General features: G+C 37.7%; 1 protein-coding gene across 1 annotated transcript in view; it reads right to left on the bottom strand.

Moving 5' to 3' along the window:
* The window catches only part of PASD1 (PAS domain containing repressor 1), a 114,754-nt gene that overhangs the window by 35,848 nt on the left and 55,049 nt on the right, over window positions 1-23,857 (bottom strand). Inside the window, exons 6-9 of the mRNA XM_054545198.1 lie at window positions 21,361-21,460; window positions 20,799-20,909; window positions 19,324-19,454; window positions 16,861-16,943 (exon numbers count right to left, since the gene is read on the bottom strand). Of these exons, the coding sequence (XP_054401173.1) occupies window positions 16,861-16,943; window positions 19,324-19,454; window positions 20,799-20,909; window positions 21,361-21,460 (425 nt within the window). The remainder of the gene's footprint in view (window positions 1-16,860; window positions 16,944-19,323; window positions 19,455-20,798; window positions 20,910-21,360; window positions 21,461-23,857) is intronic.

Here is a 23,857-nt window from a genome sequence, read left to right as displayed (position 1 = left end):
ATTAAGTAAACATGAAGGCAACTTTAGAATCTGATTAGTGTTCTGTGGTCCGCCCCCTGCCCCTTTTCAAACGTAGAGAAGGCAACATATAGCTTTGGTTGGTGAGTCACTGGAATATGCCTGGATGCCAGCTGCTAACACTAAAGACATTCATGGGCAGAATGAATGTCAAGGCTACACAGTTCCCCATCATATATTTGTGGAAAATTCATTCCAGGAGAAATTCGTAAATCAGACACAAGACTATACTAAGACCAGCACTGTGTGGTAAGATATAAAGAAAGTTTGCTCTGTTCCCACTAACTAATAAGCCCTTAAGGCCAAGCCTTCCAACTGAGGACAGGATGTTCTATAGGGATGCATCTCTCACTCAAAGAGGACAGGGTTTTTGAAGGACTAGAACTGACAGCTCAGATATAATTTCTACAGTTTGTAAGGTACTACATTGACTTTTATATTTCATTATTTTCATATTTGGATCCATTATCAAATATTTTTCCAGTCTAAAAACTATTTTATGAATTAATATTTATCACTATTCAGTCAAAATGATTTGCTTTCACTTCAATGAAACAAGACACACACAAACACACACACACTTTTACATCATAAAACAGGGCAGGACCAACTTCTTTTTAATACAGCCAGTAACTTTAGAGCGCCTGGACTAGGTACATATGTTCAGGCTAAGGTTTTGCCAAACATCCCATGTTTTATTTGGCATCTGAGTCTTCCTATTTTTGTAACCGTCTCAGTCATCCCTCTAAGGTAACATGGTACATGGTTTTTCTGTCACTTTTATAGGACTATTATTGAGCCAGTTGGGGAAATAAAGCAACAGAGACCAGTCAAGTCCCAGCATATGTTAAAAGAAAACGTTTTATGTCTTTGCTATTTATTAAAATGCTAATGGCCTGTGTTGGCTGTGCAAATATGAGATATGATTTGAAGTTTGGCCTTGTTTTCTTTTTTTGTTCTGAAAATCAGCTCTGTTGGTTTCCAATGGCAAGATGGACCCATAGCTAAACACATGACTGTATTCTAGAAATCAGAAAATGAGTTAATTGAATAAAATGAGCTAGTCTGTGTACTGAGGGAGACACAGGCTGAATGCAATTTGGATCCCACTCTCAACAAGCTTTTGATTTTCTAGGAGAAGAGCTAAGTCAGTCTCTGTGATCTCAAGGCAAAGTGGAGAGTGTCAGTACGAGAGTAGAAAGCAGAGAGGAAGAGCTCTTCCGAACTGGACACCAGGAGGAACTTCTCAGAGAGGGAAGATGGAACTGTTTCTTGAGGGGTGAGAAGGACTCAAATATACAAAATATAGAGGGGAAAACATTTTAGTCCATGGAGAAATAGTGAATGAACTTAAATGGAATTTATGCAGAATGGTGTAGTTTCTTGTATTATTGTAGTTTCTCGTTTAGTTGTACATCTCAGCACTAGACAGCAAGTTTTATGAGGATAGGCACAGTACTGGGCACTGCAAACACAGCCTCATGGATCTTACAGTTTCATGGGAAATCCAGACAATGAATGATTAGTTTAGAGATAACTATAAAGTTTAAAATTGTAATAAGTATGATTAAGGAAAAGAGCAGAATGCCAGAGGAGAGAACAAAAATAAACTTAGGGGAACCAGTATAAGGCAACTATTCAACAATATAATGGAAAAATATTTCAGGTTGAGGACACAAACTTGTGTCCTACGTTGGAAAAGGCTCTACGTTGGAAAAGAGTGTTGAGAATTCACAGAAAAGAGAAGCCAGGGAGGCCGAAGTCTGACAGACAAAAGGGAATACAACACAAAATGAGGTTTCAGAAATAAGTAAGCATGAGAGCAGTATGCTTTACAGACCATACAAAAGGAGTTTGGATTTTATTCTAAGTGCAATGGGGAAAGCACTGAAAGTTTTTGAGCAGGACAGTAACAAGATCATATTTCAACAAATGATACTGGAACAACTGGACATCCATATACCAAAAACAATGAACTTTGACCTAAATCTCACACCTTATAAAAATATTAACTCAAAGTAGATCATAGATACAAACTTAAAATCCAGAATGATAAAACTTTTGGGAAAAAAAAAGTTTATGTGGTCTTGGTTTGGTAATGAATTCTTAAGACATGTCACCAAAAGCAATCCATCAGAGAAAAAAAAGGACAAAATATTCCTTTCTTAAAATAAAAACCCTTTGTTCTGCAAAATACACTGTTAAGAGAATGAAAATACAAGCCCCAGACTTGAGAAAGTACTTGCACATCAAATATTGAACAAAGAACTTGTATCCAGAATGCATAAAGAATTTTCAAAACTCATAGACTGTCGTGAGGATGAAATGAGTTAAGATGTGTTTAAAATACTCTGAACCATGCCTGATACATAGTAAGCGCTCAGCAAGTGGTGTTACTGTTTTTTTCTGTTTTTTTTTTTTTTTTTTTTTTTACTTTAAATTCTAGGGTACACGTGCACAACGTGCAGGTTTGTTATGTAGGTATACATGTGTCATATTGGTTTGCTGCACCCATCAACTCGTCATTTATATTAGGTTTTTCTCCTAATGCTATCTCTCCCCCAGCCCCTCACTCCCCGAAAGGCCCCAGTGTGTGATGTTCCCTGCCTTGTGTCCAAGTGTTCTCATTTTTCAATTCCACCTATGAGTGAGAACATGCAGTGTTTGGTTTTCTGTCCTTGTGATAATTTGCTGAGAATGATGGTTTTGTATGAGCATGATTTCATAGTTGAGGATATGAAGGTTCAAGGAAGTCAAGCTGCTAAAGTTAATACAGCAATAAGTGACAAACCCAGAATTTGAACCCAGACTGTTAGCTTTGGAGACTACATTTTTAATTTTTACTGCTCTGACTTTGCAAAATTAATATTAGAACAATGTTTGCAGGATGTTGCAAAGATTAAAGACAATGAATATGAGAAAATATTTTGTGAATAAAAAATGAAACTGAAAAAAGAATTCTCAAAATTCAATAAGAAAACAAACAACAAAATTTTAAAATTAGGCAAAAGATTCAAACATACACTTTGTCAAAGACGTAATGATGGAAAATGATGAAAAGATATTCAACATTATTAGTCCTTAGGGGGAATGCAAATCAAAACCATAATTCAATACCACTATGTGCCTATTAGTGGCTAAAATTTTAAAAAATGACAACACCTAGCACTCAGGAGGAAGTGAAGCAACAAGAACTCCCATACAGGCTGGGTGTGGTGGCTCACACCTGTAATCTCAGTATTTTGGGAGGTCGAGGCGGGCAGATCACCTGAGGTAAGGAGGTTGAGACCAACATGGTGAAACCTCACCTCTACCAAAAATACAAAAATTAGCCAGGCGTAGTGGTGAGCACCTGTAATTCCGGCTACTCAGGAGGCTGAGGCAGGAGAATCACTTGAGCCCAGGAGGCACAGGTTGAAGTAAGCCAAGATCATGCCATTGCATTCCAGCCTGGACAAGAGCGAGACTCTGTCTCCAAAAAAAAAAAAAAAAAAAAAAACAACAACAACAACAACAACAAAACTCCCATACATTGCCAGTAGGAATGCAAAATGGCACGACCACCTGGAAAAGGATTTGGTAGTTTCTTATAAAGTTGAACATACAATTACTGTGTGCACTAACAATTCTATTCCTGGCTATCTACCCTAGAGAAATGAAATGAAAACATGTTTACCAAAATCTTGTACACATGTTTATCATGGTACTATTCATAACCGCCAGAAAACTGGCAATAACACAGAAGTCCTTCAGCAGGTGAAATAATAAACTGTGGTACATACCTACAATGAAATGCAACTCATCAGTAAAAAGTTTTTGATGCATGCAACAACTCGGATGAATCTTAAAGGAATTGTGTTGAGAGAAAGAAGCCAGTCTCTAAAGATTACATACTGTACGACTCCATTTATATGACATTCTCAGAAAGACAAAACTATAGGGATGAAGTATAGATGAGTGGTTGAAATGGGTTAGGGGTGAGGTGAGGCAGGGCTGACAACAGGCAGGACAAGGAAGTTTTTTGAGGGATGATGGAACTGTTCTGTATTCTGATTATGGTGGTGGTTGAATGAACCTATAGCTTTCTTAAAATCCACAGAACTGTATAGCAAGAGGAAAAATAAAACAATTTTACTGCACAATTTAACAGATAGATTGTTTAAGAAATAATTTTAAAAATGAAAATACAGGCTGGGCACGGTGGCTCATGCCTGTTATCCTAGCACTTTGGGAGGCCAAGGCGGGTGGATCACCTGAGGTAAGGAGTTCAAGACCAGTCTGGCCAACATGGTGAAACCCCATCTGTACTAAAAGTACAAAATTTAGCCGGGCCTGGTGGCAGGCACCTGTAATCCCAGCTACTCAGGAGGCTGAGGCAGGAGAATCATTTGAACCTGGGAGGTGGAGGTTCCAGTGAGCTGAGATCACGCTGCTGCACTTCAGCCTGGGCAACAGAGCGAGAAATTTCTCAAAAAATTAAAAAAAAAAAGAAAGAAAAAGAAAATACATATCCACAGAAAGACTTTGTTTTTAAAAGAACGTTCATGGCAGCTTTATTTGTAATAATCCAAAACTAGAAAAAAATGTCCATCAAAAGGAAAATACGTAACAAATTGTGGTATAGTCATACAATAGAATACTCCTCAGCAACAAAAAGAATGAACTACTGATACATACAACTTATGCTGGGTTAGAAGGCAGAATCAACAGAGTATATACTGTGTGGTTCTATTTTTATGAAGTTCTAGTAAAGGCAAAATTAATCTATAGTGAAAAAATTCAAAATAGCAGTTGCCTCTAAGTGGGAGGATGACAGAGAAGGGGCACAAAGAAGCCTTCTAGTGTGCTGAAAACATTGTATATCTTTAAAAATTTTTAATTAAGAAGTAAAAATTATATATGTATTTCTGGTGTACAATATAATGTTTTGATATATGTATACACTGCAGAATGGCTAAATCAAGCTATTCAAAATATGCAAGCATTACCTCACATACTTATCATTTTTGTAGTGAAAACACTTAAAATCTACTCTCTTAACAATTTTCAAACATAAAATACATTGTTATTAACCGTAGCCACCATGATGTACACTGTACATCTTGACAGGAATGAGGTTTACACGGGCTTCTCCATTCAAAGCTCATGGAATGATAGACTTAAGATAGGTGTATTTTACTACATGTAAATTTTACTTTACAAATGTAAATAATATTAAACTCAATTTAGAAGGTTTTCTTTTTGCAATGACATAAGTTGGCAACCCTGAAAGTACTTTCTATGCATTTGATATCTGAGCAAGTAAGTAACTATATTGAGGACAATGGGGCCAAGCCTTTGTGATTATTGGAAAAGAGTGTTGCAAATACAGAAATGAGAAGACTAGAATGAACCCTATGGTGTTGGCTTAGAATCTGAAGCATCACTATGAACTCATGATTTGTATTATTTTATATACACACATACACAAAGGTACACATACATATAGATATATATCTTTATATGTAGGTACATATGTATTTGTTTCCTAGTTCTGAAAGCACTTAAAAGCAGTAGCACACAAGTAATGATGACCACAACTAGTGCCTACATCTTGGTTTCTAAATACTTCCGATTAAAGAAGCTAGAGTTGCTCAGACTAAGACTTAGAAAACTGGCTGATTTCTCTGAGGCAGAGAAAATACAAAATGAACCTGAAAAGTCTTGTGCCAGGTAGTAAGGGGGATGCTCAAAGAATGATGGGACACATTAAAAAGAGACGAGTCAGCTGGAAGAGGCTCCCACTGGCCAATTCTGAGACAATGTGAGCATTGAAATAAGTAATAATAGTAGTATATTATAAGCCAGTGAATAAATAAATAACGAATCAATTAATGAGGCAGAGGGGAAACTTCCTAACCAAAATGCCAACCAATAAATGTAGAAGGTATGATGGTGTTAGAAAATTATCAACAGGTACTAAGACTAGTGGGTAAAAATTTCTTGAGGAATAGAATATTTACATGTCTTCAAGTACTTTCCCATAAGTTACTTAAAATTTACAAAGGGAAATTTTACTTTACAGGTGAGAAACTTGGTGGACATCTCTTTAATATGTTGATATGTTGTACTGAGAATACAACATTGCTTCTGTGGTATTCCTGATAAAAATGCGTAACTTGACTCTAGTTAAGAAGACACATCAGACAAATCCAAATGGAGGGACATTCCATAAAATATTTAGTCTGCACTCATCACAAATTTCAAAGTTAAGAATATCAAAGGGAGTCTGGGAAACTATTCCAGATTAAAGACATATGACAACTAAATGTAATCATGATCCTAAATTGGATCCTATACCAAAAAAAGCTACAAAAGATAACTGACAAAATTCGAATATGGACTGTGGATTAGATGATAATAATATTCCACAGATACCAAAATTCCTGATTTTATAACCATACTAAGGTTATGTAGTATAATAAACTTGAACATAGGAAATACATAGAAGTATTTGAGAAACAGAGGTGTATCTCCACAGTTTATAATAAATTACACACACACAAAATATCTATCTATATGAAGAGAGAGAGAAGAGAGAGGGAAAAAAAGATGGGGAGAAGTTGAGAGAAGGAGAGAAAGGGAGAGAATGATAATAAAGCAAATGGGCAAGCTGTAAAAAGTTGTGAGTATAGGTAAAAGAGGACACATATAGTTCCTGCCAATATTCAAATAAAAAGTTAAAAAGTTAAAAAAAAAAAAAGGCAATGGAGCTAAAGCAAAAGAATGTCTCAAGATAAGAAAGAGATAAAGCAAAAATTATTAAATGAAAAGAGAGCTGGATGAATCCCATTCCACATCTTCAGATGACCAACACACAAGCTGGGGATCTATATTGTGGAATGACAAATGAATACTGTGAGAAAAAAATAACATTATTACTTGAGAAGAATATGCAGTTGTGAGAATATTTATTTAAAATTGCTTTTCATAAAATAGGCAAATATATCAGATAATTCATCCCAGTTTTTTAAAACTTTTATATTTATTAGACTCTTTTTTCATTAGTGTCTAAACCTCAGCGATTTCAGTGTTGCTTCAATAAGTTTTTAGTACAAACCCTTACACAGAGCTTTTCTTTTTTTTTTTTTTTCTTGCCAAAACATATATTTGTAAGCCGAACCCTATTTCTTGTATTAGTGTTGCCTTCATTTAAGGCTGGGGGCTGGCTTCAGCATTTTTTTTTATTATTATTATACTTTAAGTTTTAGGGTACATGTGCACAATGTGCAGGTTAGTTACATATGTATACATGTGCCATGTTGGTGTGCTGCACCCATTAACTCGCCATTTAGCATTAGGTATATCTCCTAATGCTATCCCTCCCCCCTCTCCCACTCCACTACAGTCCCCAGAGTGTGATGTTCCCCTTCCTGTGTCCATGTGTTCTCATTGTTCAATTCTCATCTATGAGTGAGAACATGCGGTGTTTGGTTTTTTGTCCTTGCGATAGTTTACTGAGAATGATGATTTCCAATTTCATCCATGTCCCTACAAAGGACATGAACTCATCATTTTTTATGGCTGCATAGTATTCCATGGTGTCTATGTGCCACATTTTCTTAATCCAGTCTATCATTGTTGGACATTTGGGTTGGTTCCAAGTCTTTGCTATTGTGAATAGTGCTGCAATAAACATACGTGTGCATGTGTCTTTATAGCAGCATGATTTATAGTCCTTTGGGTATGTACCCAGTAATGGGATGGCTGGGTCAAATGGTATTTCTAGTTCTAGATCCCTGAGGAATTGTCACACTGACTTCCACAATGGTTGAACTAGTTTACAGTCCCACCAACAGACTTCAAACTATACTACAAGGCTGCAGTAACCAAAACAGCATGGTACTGGTACCAAAACAGAGATATAGATCAATGGAACAGAACAGAGCCCTCAGAAATAATGCCGCATATCTACAACTATCTGATCTTTGACAAACCTGAGAAAAACAAGAAATGGGGAAAGGATTCCCTATTTAACAAATGGTGCTGGGAAAACTGGCTAGCCATATGGAGAAAGCTGAAACTGGATCCCTTCCTTACACCTTATACAAAAATTAATTCAAGATGGATTAAAGACTTAAACGTTAGACCTAAAACCATAAAAATCCTAGAACAAAACCTAGGCAATACCATTCAGGTCATAGGCATGGGCAAGGACTTCATGTCTAAAACACCAAAAGCAATGGCAACAAAAGCCAAAATTGACAAATGGGATCTAATTAAACTCAAGAGCTTCTGCACAGCTAAAGAAACTACCATCAGAGTGAACAGGCAACCTACAGAATGGGAGAAAATTTTCGCAACCTACTCATCTGACAAAGGGCTAATATCCAGAATCTACAATGAACTCAAACAAATTTACAAGAAAAAAACAAACAACCCCATCAACAAGTGGGCAAAGGATATGAACTGACACTTCTCAAAAGAAGACATTTATGCAGCCAACAGACACATGAAAAAATGCTCATCATCACTGGCCATCAGAGAAATGCAAATCAAAACCACAGTGAGGTACCATCTCACACCAGTTAGAATGGCGATCATTAAAAAGTCAGGGAACAACAGGTGCTGGAGAGGATGTGGAGAAATAGGAACACTTTTACACAGAGCTCTTCAAAAAATATTAACAACAAAACTCCTCTTATCAATTGCAAATCTAATAGTTTAATGATTTTATGCATTTAGATGATCAAAATAATTTGTCATGTAGCTGAAGATGGAGTATGGGTTGGCTAGAGGTCACATCATAAAGAAAATGATATATAAAACCCAGAATCCTGAGACTGCTATCCCTTCTACCTATGTCTTTCAATGTCTGTCCTTTTCAAGGACCAGGCCCTGTACATACTACTAATATGACTAGTTAAATGTACACCAAGAAGCTGGCTTCAAATCTAACAAATACAGCTGCATGGGAATGGGCTCAAGGGTTCTTTCCCTGGATGTCAGCCTGAAAAGCCCCAACTCCTTTCCTTATCTGCTAACACCAGGTGTGAGCATGTGAGTATCTCTCTGGTGGGTGTCAGAGCATAGAGTCATCTGGCTGTATGTGGCCTCCAAGCTGGAAGTTTCATCATATTCAAAGTTGGCTGCACCCACTTCACCCTGCAAGGAGACATGGATGCTCTTCATGGAATAACTTGGTTGTTAATGGAGAGAGTACCATCTCAGTATGGAGGTTTCAAATGTACTGGCTTTCAGCAGAAAAAAAAGAACTACCTTAAATTTATAGAAAAATAAAAAGAATATTGAAGAAATCACCAGACACAAACTTCAGATCATGACTGTCTGCTATGTTCACAGGTAGCCCTTTGTAGTTAATGGTGTCTGTATAGTGTTAAATTATAGTTACTCCATATTTGGAAGGACTTTCTAATCCATAATAATTTGACTTTGCATAGGATTTTACAAAACATATAGATCTTATTTCATTTTTTTTTATTTAAGCCTCACACCCATTCTGTGGTAATTATCTTCATCATTTATAGATGAAGAACATAAGACTTAACAGGCTTCTCCAAGATCACACAAACTGTAAATGGCAAAACTGAGAAATAAAACCTGAGCATTATAGTTTTCAAAAATCCTAATTTTATGTTGTTTTAAAAGCATACTACAAGACCTCCACAGTATTTGCCAAAGTTGACAGGTGTAGAATTAGTAGAAATAGCCAAGTAACGTGCAAAGGGAGAGCAGGTAGTGTAGACTGAGTCTCCACACGGCGTTGAAAAACAAGAGAAATAATGGTGAATGACTCTAGCAGGAGCTATTCCACAAGGCAGAGTCGAGCTGACACCATCCTGGGTCCTTCCCTCACAGTTGCTCACAGGCCCTGCATGCTCTGAAAGTTCCTCTCTGGTGACTCTGCTGCAGCTACGCTGGCTCCTTTGCTGTTTCTCAAACATATGCTTCTGCCATGTACTTCTGACTCAAGGACCTTGCATCTGCTCTTCCTTCTGTCTGGAATATCTCCTCCAAAATCCACGAGGCTTGCTCCTCCACTCCTTTCAGATGTTAACTCAAGTCACCTTCTTGTTGAGGCCCTTTCTGGCCACAAAGGAACCACAGGGAATTGCCAATATTACTCCATTTTTAACCTATAAAATGCCATTTCAAAATCTAGTAATATTTAACCTGCCCCCAATAACATTCCCTATACCCCTTTCACTGCTCAATTTTTTTTCCCTTGGCCCTCATCATCTCACCTGCTCTATAGTCTATTGACTTGTTTATTATCTTTCTCCTCCACCAGAATGTAATCACCACGAAGATAAGGACTTTTACTCACTACCATATCCTTAAATCTTGGAACAGAAACTTCCACATAGTAGATGCTAACTATTTTCTGTATGAATAAATAAGTTTCACTGGGACTGAAGTGATAAGACTAGGCATGCTAGCCACATTTACAATGATGTGCAAGGCTCCCCCTCTGCTCAAGATGGGACAGACATAAGGAATGGAGTCAATACGGTATAGTATAGTACGGTAAAAAGACTCAGTACAGCAAAACCTGACTAATTAGGACCATTGTACATCTTTGCAAAATTTTCCCCACACCTTTGTACAAGGTGTCTCTTCACTGAAAGAGGAATTAGGCAGGAACATTCTTTCTGGTGGAGTTGCTGACAGATGGAGTCTCCCCAGGGACCAATTCCAGTCCTGTAGCAGAGTTTCTGAGAACTTTGCAAGCACAGGTAACAGCTACTAGAACCTGGGAAATACTCATCATTTGATTTTCCAGTGTTTTCTACTTTACTTTTGGGCGAAAATGTGCCATCTTTGTGAAAAGTATTAGGGCTAACTAATCGGTATAGTCTCCTCCCTCTAAGTTCAAGGTGAAATTAAAAAGAAAAATGTTTTCTCTTAGTAACATCCCTGGTCACGTACTTCCCAAAGACTCTTTGAGTTTTCTCCCTTGAATCACATACCGGCCACAGCTCCTGATACTGGTGTCCTCATGGAATGCAGCCCAGGATAATTTAGGTCCCAAATACAGCTATACTGCCTAACCAGCTGTGTGAGTTTGGGTGAATCATACACCCTCTGTGAGTGCACTTTCTCACCTGTACAATGAGTCTAAAATCTACCTTATAGATATGTAGAAAATAACTGAGTTAATAAACATAAAATAACATCATGAATGAAGTATAAAGAACAAATTGCACTGTGTTAGAAGATGATGCTATGATAGGAATTTCGGCCTTACCAATACATGCAACTGGGCAAATCCAAAGAGTAACTTAGTTGCTTACTTCTGACTCTAGCAGCAGCAAGACAGCAGAGGGCTACTCGGTATTCACTTTTTTGCCTGCCCCTCACTGACTCACAAATCCCTTACTTCTTTCTACCTTCAATAGTCCAAGAAAGCAAGACTTTCCACTCCGGTACACCTGTAGCCTCAATGAAAAATACCCTAGCTGTTCAGGCCCTCTCCTGGAATGAAAGATTTTTAAGCCTCAAATCTTAAACATGCACAAACAGGACATTCTATGTGGAAATACACCCTTTCTTTTAAACACTTCAAATTCCCACCTTTGTGTTTCCTTCCTTCCTTTGTGTTTCATAAGCATAGAGAAAACTTAGCAGGATGCTTCTTAATCTTAAAAAATGGAATTACCAAGACAAGGGAAACATTTTGGGAGCTGTAGGTCCCTATGACCTTTGTGACCAATTGCTTTTCTAACTATCCCCCAGAGGGTAAAATGGAAGCCAGACTATTAATAACTAAAAATTACAACTCTGATATGCAATCTCTTCTCCTTTTTAATTGAAAATATCATGGGGACAAGGGACAAGTCTATGAAAAAATCAAGCAATAGGGTACTGGTTTGCACTTTTTTTCTAACAATACTGCATAATGTTTGAGAGATCTCATGGCCCGGAATGTATTACCATTTTGATAAGATCAAGTAACCAGTCAGTTAATGAGCAGATGTCACTTCTGCCTACTCATTATCAGGCTCTGTGCTAAGACAAGGATGAGGGTGACAGGTCCTGCCTTACAGAGTTCAGGTTAGTGGGCCAGCCAGGTCCACCAACAATCCATCACATGAGAGCTGGAGAGACTGGGACCAGAGTAGTGGCCATGGAGTTGGAGGAGGGAGGGATATGAGAGGGACAAGCAGTCTGGAATTAATCAGACTTTTCTTCATTAAATGCATCCGTTTTTTCCCTAAGTGTCATTTTCTATCTTACTTCCTACATGATAAACAATCCATTGTCTAGTTTTGAACTTTAGGGGAAAGAGTGTGCATTCACCCATATTTGAGTCATAATTTCTTACAAAATTAGAAATGATATAATTTTAAGACTTCAGAAAACACTTTTCTTATGTATCTTATGAAGATTATGGCACAGATGTGGTAGCTGGCTCCTTGCTGCATCAGAATATTTTTCATCCAATTAAACTCTACCTTTAAATAAAATATGAGTATCTTTGTTCTCTAAACTCTCACTATCTGAATATTTGCTACACTGATATGCTAGTTTTTAAACAAAATTCATTACCCAAACCTGCTAAATAAATCTGTTTTAGGGCGCATGCGAGAATATGTTTAAGTCATGCATGCCTAGACAAGAGCATGTCAGTGTGCTCCTATTGTGTCTCAGTCATTCTCCTTATAGCATCTTGAGTTCATGTTGTTTAAACATGTTGTCTTGTAGGTATCTTATGTTCCACATTATTCAGTAAAAGGTCATCTAAGAAACTAGAGAAACTAATGAAGGAAGTGAGCAAGACTAACAGGCCTATTGAAGTCCATGTACTACAAGAAAAGTTGGGAGCAATAAAGCACATTCAGAGACGGGCTAGAAGCCTTAAGCTTGGTCGTGCATATGCTCCCCACTCCTAGGAGCCAAACATAAAACACTGAAGATTCATTTAAAATTTAGATTCTGGCTGGTCGCAGTGGATCACACCTGTAATCCCAGCACTTTGGGAGGCCGAGGAGGGCGGATCACAAGGTCAGGAGTTCAAAACCAGCCTGACCAACATGGTGAAACCCCGTCTCTACTAAAAATACAAAAAGTAGCCAGGAGTGGTGGTATGTGCCTGTAATCCCAGCTACTCAGGAGACTGAGGCAGGAGAATCGCTTGAACCTGGCAGGTGGAGGTTGCAGTGAGCTGAGATTGTGCCACGGCATTCCAGCCTGGGCGACAGAGTGAGACTCCATCTCAAAAAAATAAAAATAAAAATATCCTGAGACTTTGCTGAAGTCTCAGCCCAAAATCTCCTCAAGCTGATAGGCAACTTCAGCAAAGTCTCAGGATACAAAATCAATATGCAAAAATCACAAGTATTCTTATACACCAATAACAGACAAACAGAGAGCCAAATCATGAGTGAACTCCCATTCACAACTGCTTCAAAGAGAATAAAATACCTAGGAATCCAACTTACAAGGGACATGAAGGACCTCTTCAAGGAGAACTACAAACCACTGCTCAATGAAATAAAAGAGGATACAAATGGAAGAACATTCCATGCTCATGGGTAGGAAGAATCAATATTGTGAAAATGGCCATACTGCCCAAGGTAATTTATGGATTCAATGCCATCCCCATCAAGCTACCAATGACTTTCTTCACAGAATTGGAAAAAACTACTTTAAAGTTCATATGGAGCCAAAAAAGAGCCCACATCACCAAGTCAATCCTAAGCCAAAAGAACAAAGCTGGAGGCATCACGCTACCTGACTTCAAACTATACTACAAGGCTACAGTAACCAAAACAGCATGGTACTGGTACCAAAACAGAGATATAGACCAATGGAACAGAATAATGCCACATATATACAACTATCTGATCTTTGACAAACCTGACAAAAACAAGAAATGGGGAAAGGATTCCCTATTTAATAAATGGTGCTGGGAAAACTGGCTAGCCATATGGAGAAAGCTGAAACTGGATCGCTTCCTTACACCTTATACAAAAATTAATTCAAGATGGATTAAAGACTTAAACGTTAGACCTAAAACCATAAAAACCCTAGAACAAAACCTAGGCATTACCATTCAGGACATAGGCATGGACAAGGACTTCATGTCTAAAACACCAAAAGCAATGGCAACAAAAGCCAAAATTGACAAATGGGATCTAATTAAACTCAAGAGCTTCTGCACAGCTAAAGAAACTACCATCAGAGTGAACAGGCAACCTACATAATGGGAGAAAATTTTTGCAATCTACTCATCTGACAAAGGGCTAATATCCAGAATCTACAATGAACTCAAACAAATTTACAAGAAAAAAACAAACAACCCCATCAACAAGTGGGGAAGGATATGAACAGACACTTCTCAAAAGAAGACATTTATGCAGCCAAAAGACGCATGAAAAAATGCTCATCATCACTGGCCATCAGAGAAATGCAAATCAAAACCACAATGAGATACCATCTCACACCAGTTAGAATGGCGATCATTAAAAAGTCAGGAAACAACAGGTGCTTTAGAGGATGTGGAAAAATAGGAACACTTTTACACTGTTGGTGGGACTGTAAACTAGTTCAACCATTGTGGAAGTCAGTGTGGCGATTCCTTGGGGATCTAGAACTAGAAATACCATTTGACCCACCCATCCCATTACTGGGTATATACCCAAAGGATTATAAAACATGCTGCTATAAAGACACATGCACACGTATGTTTATTGGGGCACTATTCACAATAGCAAAGACTTGGAACCAACCCAAATGTCCAACAATGATAGACTGGATTAAGAAAATGTGGCACATATACACCATGGAATACTACGCAGCCATAAAAAATGATGAGTTCATGTCCTTTGTAAGGACATGGATGAGCTGGAAACCATCATTCTCAGCAAACTATGGCAAGGACAAAAAACCAAACATCGCATGTTCTCACTCATAGGTGGGAACTGAACAATGAGAACACATGGACACAAGAAGGGGAACATCACACACTGGGGCCTGTTGTGGGGTGGGGGGAGGGGAAGGGATAGCATTAGGAGATATACCTAATGTTAAATGAAGAGTTAATGGGTGCAGCACACCAACATGGCACATGTATACATATGTAACAAACCTGCACGTTGTGCACATGTATCGTAAAACTTAAAGTATAATAAATAAAGAAAAAATAAAAATTTAAAAATAAATAAATAAAAATAAAAATTAGATTTCATAAAAAGAGCATGCTGGTACAAATAAATGTGATCATGGCATGAGCAGACATGTCACATTGTCACATTCAACACACAATTACACAATTCTTAATACAAATGCAGCTTTATGTTAGCAAGAATTTTTAACCAAGCAAAGGGGATGTAAATAGCTAGCCACCATGAGTTCTGTTTCTCATCCCATTGCTCTGTGTGTAGCATCAGATAATGGTTGACAACCAATCACCTCTGTACTCTTCTGATGGGAATGGAAGATTCTCCCTGCCTTCTCTTAAATCCAGATGAGCCTCAAATATTTCCTGTTTAACCCATTCCTTCACCAGCTCTGGCTTCCTTACCTCCTCCTGCCCCCAAATAGTAACAGTGACTACAGCTTCCAGCTCACTTTTCTCACCATCAGACCTCATGCAAGCATGCCTTTGATCCCAAGAAACCTCTTGCAAATTTCTCTTGTTTGCTTATTTTATTTTGCTAAATATTACTGGCATACAGTGCACATCTTTAATATATTTAATATATTACTTCATTATTTATTTACCAGTACATGTACACTGCAATGTAGAAGGCAAATGTAATCCACTCCCAATACTAGACACTGTATAGTGTATGCTATTGTGGCTTACTACAAACAAATGTGCCTAACAATGAGTTTATCAACTGCTGAATAACTATATAGTATTATAAATAATTTATATTTTACAGAAATCCTTTGTGGGTTGTTAAATAAGTTTATAAAGGGGTTTTACTGGTATCTGGCAAATTAATCAGCATTTTCCTGGGGGTTAGGAATATATTTTTACTTTTCTCACGTGAAATAGTGGAATATTGGCTTCTATTCTCTGAAAATGTGTTAGTAAACAAATTTTAAAGAACACATTTTAAAGAGTCACAAATTTTAAAGAGTCACAAAAGAGGGATGCCTGTATAATTAGCAGTTACCACAATGCATACTTGCTCTTCTACCATTTAAAAGTGTCTAAACATTACCTTTCTTTTCAAGAAAAAAAAGTAATGAAGTAGTATATTAAAATGCATTACCTTAATTTGAAAGTCATTACATGCCTGGGTCAGTTAAGTTTTCTCTATTTATCACTTTAATGCTTTTTTAAAAAATAAAAAATAAAAAGCCAATCACCTGTATTTACATTCTGTTGGAAAAACATGTGAATTATATGAGCTGGGAAAGGAAGTTCAGACTAGTAGACTGCTATTCTGGTTTTATTTATTTATTTAGAGACAGGGTCTCACTCTGTTGCCCAGGCTGGAGTGCAGTGGCACGATCACTGCTCACTGCAGACTTGATATCCCGGGATCAACTGATCCTCCCACATCAGTCTCCCAAATAGCTAGGACTACAAGCACATGCCACCATGCTTGGCTAAATTTTTTTGTATTTTTTGTAGAAATAGGATCTCACTATGTTGCTCAAGCTGGTCTCAAACTCTTGGGCTCAAGGGATCCTCCTGCCTCAGCATCCCAAAGTTCCGGGACTGCAGGCATGAGCCACCATCCCTGGCCCATTTGTTTCTTTTTTCTTTTTATTTTCATTTTGATGGGAAAAAAAATATTTGTAGGTGTTATTTCTCTTGTTTTAGTTTTGTTTAGTAAAATTGTATTCTAGATCTTTATTACCTTTATCGATACTACTGCTCACCTGAGCTCTCCCACAAAAGGTTCCTCATCTGAATCTTGTGTAAGTACAGCTTCATCACTGACTGCCTTTGAAGTGTAAAGTTGCTGCAGAAAAATTCAAATATTTAGATATTTCATATGTATATAAATAGTAAAAATGCATAGCATATATTAATTTTGGAGGCATGCTCATATCCAATGTTACAAATAATCTGCATATCAATGTGAGAAATGCACTGGAGTATTACAGATTTGAAAACTGAGGATTATAGAGATATGATGATTTGACCCAAGAAATAGAGCTAGTAGATCCAGGAGCAGAATTTCAAAGTTTGAACTGTGAGTTCATCACTCTTCCCCACTGTACTACACAGTCACGCTGTGAAAAAAATCTTCCTCCAAAAAGCCGCCTGTTTGCACAAGATTTTTTCTCCAAAATGTCCACTAATATGGAACAAACATCCTACAAACCTAGAGAGAAACTGGACTAGAACACAAGTAGAGTTCCTCGTGCTGTAAGGGCTACCAAGGTATTGGGCCAAATCAGATTTTTTTCTCTTTCTCAGAGAAGGAAGTAGGTACTGGGGTTGACTTCCAAAATGGGATGTCTGTATTCTCATGGCAGATGTGACAGTTCAAATCCCAGAGGGCTACAAAGACAGAATAATGAATGGGGCAACTGAATTAGGCAACTTCCTTAAACTGTCTTTCTTCTATACTACTTTTCTTACCATCTTAAATTTGAAGAAATGATGACATATATTACTTGTTCTAAAATTGAATGTAAAGGCCCCCTCCACAGTTTCTAAAATGTGGTCTGAAAAGCCCACGTTTTAAACCAGAGATGAAAAGTAAAGCAAGTATGTTGCCCTCTCTGGATCACTGGCAGTAATAATGACAGTAATAACAATGATCACGACAACTGTAATAGCTCACATTTACTGAGTGCTTACCATATAGGAGAAACTGTCTTATTTACTCCTTACAACCCTAATAGAAGGTACTATGACTGCCATTTATAGAAAAAGAAACTGAGGCTAAAGGATGTGACTTGGCCAAGGTCACATAGCTGGTAGGGAAAGGATTTGAACACAGGAAATCTGGATCAGAGGCTTCCCTTATAAGGTAATGAGTTGGATATGTTTTATGTTGTAATGTCAACACAATATTAACATGGCCCAAACAGTGCTCTTGATTTTAGCCTCCCACACTGCCTGATCCACATTGTCCCAGTCTTGCTAAAATCAGTTAATGGCACCTCCATTTGCTGAGTTCCACAAGCCAAAAAGCTAAGAATCCTCCATGAGATGTTTCTCTCCCTTCTCCTAGACACTTCTAACTCACAGCAAGGGCACTACCTCCAAAATACATCCCAAGTCAGAATACTTTTATCTCCATTACTACAATCATAGTCCAAGCCCCTATCATCTTTCACTTAGGTATTCTTGCTTCTGTTCCTGTTTCTCTATACTCCATTTCTCACCCAGTATTCAGACTGACCTTTAAAAAAGAAAATCAGATCATGTCACCTTCCTGCTTTCCAATGCACTTGAAATAAAACCCAAACTGATTACCATGGATCTCAAAGTTCTACATAATCTGTCCCCTGCCTATCTATTGGATCTTATTTTCTGCTGCTCCGTCCCCCTTTCACCTTATTCTGGTCACATAACTTACTTTGTTACTTGGAACTCTCCAAGCTCGTTACTACCTTAGGTCTTTTACAGATGTTGAACCATCTACTTGCGTTGCCTTCCTTTCTTAGCATCCCTAGGGGTCTCTGCTCAAAAGACAAATTATCCGAAAAGGACCTTCCCTGACCACTCTGTCTGAACTCCCCACCCGCACTAGTCATTAGCACATTATTCTGTCATCCTTCATGGCATCTTCCAATATTATTTAGCTATTGTCTATCTCCCCTAATGTGTCTCTGGCACCTAGCTCAGTACCTGTAACACAGCAGGTGCTTACTAAATATGTTACTGAATGGATAAATTAATGGATGCTGAATCTATCAGATGAATTCCAGAGTGAGTTCTTTTTAGACCTAGAATTTGTGAATGCTATATTAGAGAACACAAAGAGAGCAGAAGTCTTTACAATCAGCTACCCAATGGGGTTGTGGTGGAGCTGCCTCAAAACTCACCTGGTATCAGAAGCCTTCCTTTACCTACCTGCCAAAATGCTCATTTCTCTTAATGTGTTCCAGTCCCCAGCACCTACATTTTATAATATTTTATATTATGTCAAGACTACTTGTAAATGATTGTGCATCTCTCTCAAGTGTGTCTAAATTTTCACTGAGATGTTCACCTTCTGAAACATAGGAGCTGATTTTCCTTATTTACATATCCCAGCACAACCCTCTGCACACACTGAGTAATTTAGCAATGTTGTCCGGTGGCTGACAGACCAAAGGGGAAGTGAACCTTCAAAGGAAGCCCACATCGCCACAATGGGGGAAGCACAAACACAGTATGCCCACCTGCAGGAGCTGAGTCCTGAGAATGCAAACATTTCCCACAAGATAAAACCGATCCTCCTGAGGAATACATGCAGCAGAGAAGTCAGCATAGAGGTGGTTGGAAAAGAAGCCACTAAAGACCACAGGAGACTCTAAGGAAGATAGACACACATGTGAAAACAGAAAGGTGGACCAGTTAAACAAGAAGACAAATACCTGACACATCCATGTGCTGTTTGCTAACCCATTGACAATTTTCAAAATTCTGAGCCATGGGATTTTTCCTGTCTTCTTTCCTTACCAGCCACCCTCCCCATCAAAACATAAAGAATTTATTACTGAGAATCAAATGTTGAGAGTTAAGGTTGTTTTTCAGTCTTCCGTTATTACCCTGTGGATGGACATTTTAGTCTCCAAAAGAGATGTGGCTCCTCTCTTTTATATAGACCATATGGGTAGAGTGTGTGGGAGTGTGTGTGTGTGTGTGTGTGTGTGTGTGTGTAGTTTGTGCACACAGAGTCAAGTAAGATTTTTTCAAAAGGTATGACTTTTAATTTCCAAGAATCATGACAAATATATCAGCCAGCTTTTGCGTGAGTTAATTTCATTTATTTATTTATTCATTTCTCACATGTTCATCAATATTTGGTATTATTCACACTTCTAATTTTTCCCATTCTGATGGGTGGAGAGTGCTAATGTCACTGGTTTTTAAATGTTTCATTCTTTGCTTATTAGTGAGTTGGAGTATCTTTTCATATATTTGTTAGCTATTTGGGCTATTTACCTCTGATTCAAGTCCCAGATATTTTAATGGCTCCAAACCAGTTAATATTAATTAATTTATGTTAATTTCTCAGCTTGCAGTTTCTGAAACCTCAAAATTTGTAAAATGGACCCTATATCCACACGCAACAAAAATTTGGGTTTTGGTTTCTTGTAAATGGCACATTTTGTCCATTCAAATTCCCAGAGAGATGATAAACCTACTCACTATTCCTCTGGGCCAATGGACAGAACTTTATTGATCACTTTATTGATCTCTAGGTTTTCTATACTGGTACTTGACTGGGTGTTAGAATTCCCGACCCCAGCCAATGGAGCCTGTGCATGACTTAAAATCCACTGAGGCCACCACAAAATCAGCTTCTTCTTACCACTGTCATACTGCTTTAAACTTTAATTTCTGGTACACATAGACCCATAGAGTCCCCTTTATTTTAAGCTTGGATAAGCATTAAATTTCTTTTGTTATATTTTTGCGATCATTTCCTTGTTTTATAAAAAGAAAGAGCCATCCTTAACAACTCAGTGTTCCCCACCTTGTAAATTTCACTGTTAATTTTTAAAAGTCTGATTAATGTGAGTAGTCAGAAACTGTAGCCATAGGGATATCAGACAGTTTGCAAGTACCAAGCAGAAGAGCATTTACGTTAGTAATGAGAGGCTACATAACTCATAAATGTCATATAGATAAGATAAACAGAATTGCTTACCATTACAAATATCTCTTACATTCACAATAAATTTCACGTTTTCGTAAGCAGAATTATCACCATGTTCAACATTTCCTCTTTTTAAATGACAGCAAAATTCAATATGTGTTTCTAATAAAAAGAGAACAAATACAAAACAAGTCTACATTTGTACTTTACCATATTCTACTGGATTATTTCATATGACCAATGTCCTACTTAGATTACATTTTACAAAAATATTATTTTCTTTCCACGAACATTAGCACTTACATAGCTATCTATGTTGTATCAGTAGAGTAGGGCACCAGCTAGAACACTATACACAATGGTCCGTTATTTATATAGCACTAATGCAATTGTACAAATGCTACAATACTCAGGGTCTGTGGTGAAGAATAAGATTTAATGGAGGAGAGATTTTTTAACACTAGAAATATAGTTTGTAATATTATATGAAAGTAAATTAATATATGATCAACAGCCGTACAAGCTCTAATATCCTTTTAGAAATTAATCCATTGAGCGATTGTTACTTGTCCCTTAAAACCTAAGAATTTACTACTTTTAAAAATATACATACCTGAGTTTAGTAAAGGAAATTTGAGAATAATCTTTTGGTAGACTTCATCTTTCTCTTCATCAGGCAGAAGGCTTAATAATTTTTTGCCCACAATCTCAGCCTGGCGGGAGAGGAGAGGAGGAGGTGAAGGGAAAAAGGAGGGGAAGAGGGAGAGAGTAAGCTTTTTTATCTGTGTTAATACTGTTCAGTTCCTCTATCTCCTTACCTCCAGTGAGCTTATGCTCTGCCCCACCTCAGCCATGTACAGTTATACCTGTTGTACCTCTAAAAAATACAATTCATATTATCCTACTTTATGATCACCACTTCCTACCCTTCCAGTGCACTCATACAAGTACCCCTCTTGTATGTACCAGCTCTCCAACAATGATTCCATCCACTGAGACCTCTAATCCATTCCTATCACATTTTTACTGTGCATTATCTTCCTCAAATCATCGCATCTTTCCCTATCCAGCTCAGATTCCATAGTCAGTGTAATCATTCCTATGTGCTCTTTCCCGCTACCATATTTGCCTGTGAAAATTTTGACTCTAGTTACTTCCAACCTTTCATTTATCTACACCTTCACCCAAGCAATTGAACATAAATGAAGAAAAATCCACAACTAAGCAGTATATTATTTGAAATAAGTATTCAAGTCTGCCCAAAAATCATTTAGACAATTTGCTCCCCTACTCTTTTTCCTCCTTCAAACATCTGACCCCCAAGCCTTCCTTCATTTTCAGCTGACCTAATTTCTTGTTTCAGTGAAAAAAAAAATGGGAAATGTCAACATCTGACACCAAATCTACCAACCTATCTGTTCCTGTGCCTAGAGGCCTGCTTTCCCTCCTCTTCCAATGAATAAGCTCCTACCTGAATTTAACTCCTTCACCTGTGCACTGCATCCCATTTTCTGTAGACTATGAAAAGACATTGTTCTAGAAAGTCTCACCCTACGCCACACATCAAGTTTTCTTTCCCTCTCAATTGGGTGTTCCCATAAGCATACAAAATGCTGTACTATACATGCTATGATATCTGTCATCTGTTTGGTCATTACACACTCTATGCATGTATTGAAATATCACATGTACGCCATACATATGTACAAATATTACATATCAATAAGAAACTTTAAAAATAATCAGGAAAACAAAAACAACAACACAAAATTCTAAAAACGCATAACCTTCTTTTACATTACCGCCTCTCCCTTCAATTATAATTCTACTTATCTGGAGTTACGTACAAATTTATAAATCAATAAGAAATTTTAAAAATAATCAGGAAAACAAAAACAACACAAAATTTTTTTAAAAGTCAGGAAAACAAAAACAACACAAAATTCTAAACATGCATAACCTTCCTTTACATTACCGCCTCTCACTTCAATTATAACTCTGCCTGTCTGGTCCGCTTTGGAACAAAAATTCCTGAAATGAAATGACACTTGTTACCTCCCCTTTCTTCACTTCTCGCTCTTTCTTGAAACCACACTAATGAAGTTTATATCTAACCACTCCACTCCACTGAAACTGCTTTTGTCAAGGTCACTAATGCCCTCCATATTGCCAAATCAAATAATCACTTCTCAGCCTTCATCTTACCAACCATCTCAGCATTTGATGCAATTGATCCTTCTTTTTCCCTTGATACATTTACTTGACTTCCAGGACACCACACACATGAGGATATACTTCTACCTCAAAGGCTACTCCTTCACAGTTTGCTAGATCTTAGTCTTGCTTCCTGAATACTAGGCATCGGAGTGCCAGGGCTTAGTCATTAGGCCTGTTTCCCTACGTGGTCTCTTCCACTTCCATCTCATTAAATACCGCCTATCTGTTAATGACTCACAGATACTCGTCTCTTGCCCCCATGATAACTCAACTTGGATGTCTAATCGGATTTCAACTTTAAGATATCCAAAAAGAACTGATCTTTTCTTTGACAAAATATGTTCCTCCCTCAGTCTTCCTAATATCAGTAATGGCAACCACCATTTACCCATTTACTTGTCCTTGACTTGCCTTTTAACTCTCAAACTCAATATCCAGTCTATCAGCAATCTCTAATGGATCAATTTTCAAAACACATACAGACTCAGTTCACTTTTCACCACTTGGTCCAAGTCTCATTTCCAGTTTGGATTACTGCAGTAGCCGTAACTGCGCTCCCTGCATCTATTCTTGCCATGCCCCTGTCACCACTCCATTCTCTATAGAACAGCCAGCATGATTCTTTCTAAACATGAGCCACATCATGCTATTCCTATGCTCACTCAAAATTTTCTACTGATTATCCAAGTCATTCTGAATAAAAGCCAAAGTCTTTCTAAGGGCTTTCACCACTCTATATTCTGGTTCCTTGCTGCTATTGACCTTATCTGCTCTCTCTCTCTCTCTCTCTCTCTCACTGCACTCCAGGTACACCTAACTCCTCATTCACATCCAAACACAATGAGAGCAAATACTCATCTCAGAGCCCTTAAACTAACTCCTCCTTAAATGTG

The sequence above is a fragment of the Pongo abelii genome, chromosome X (genome assembly GCF_028885655.2).
Source record: "Pongo abelii isolate AG06213 chromosome X, NHGRI_mPonAbe1-v2.0_pri, whole genome shotgun sequence".
Taxonomy (NCBI): domain Eukaryota; kingdom Metazoa; phylum Chordata; class Mammalia; order Primates; family Hominidae; genus Pongo; species Pongo abelii.
This window is presented reverse-complemented; position numbering and strand designations above follow the sequence as displayed.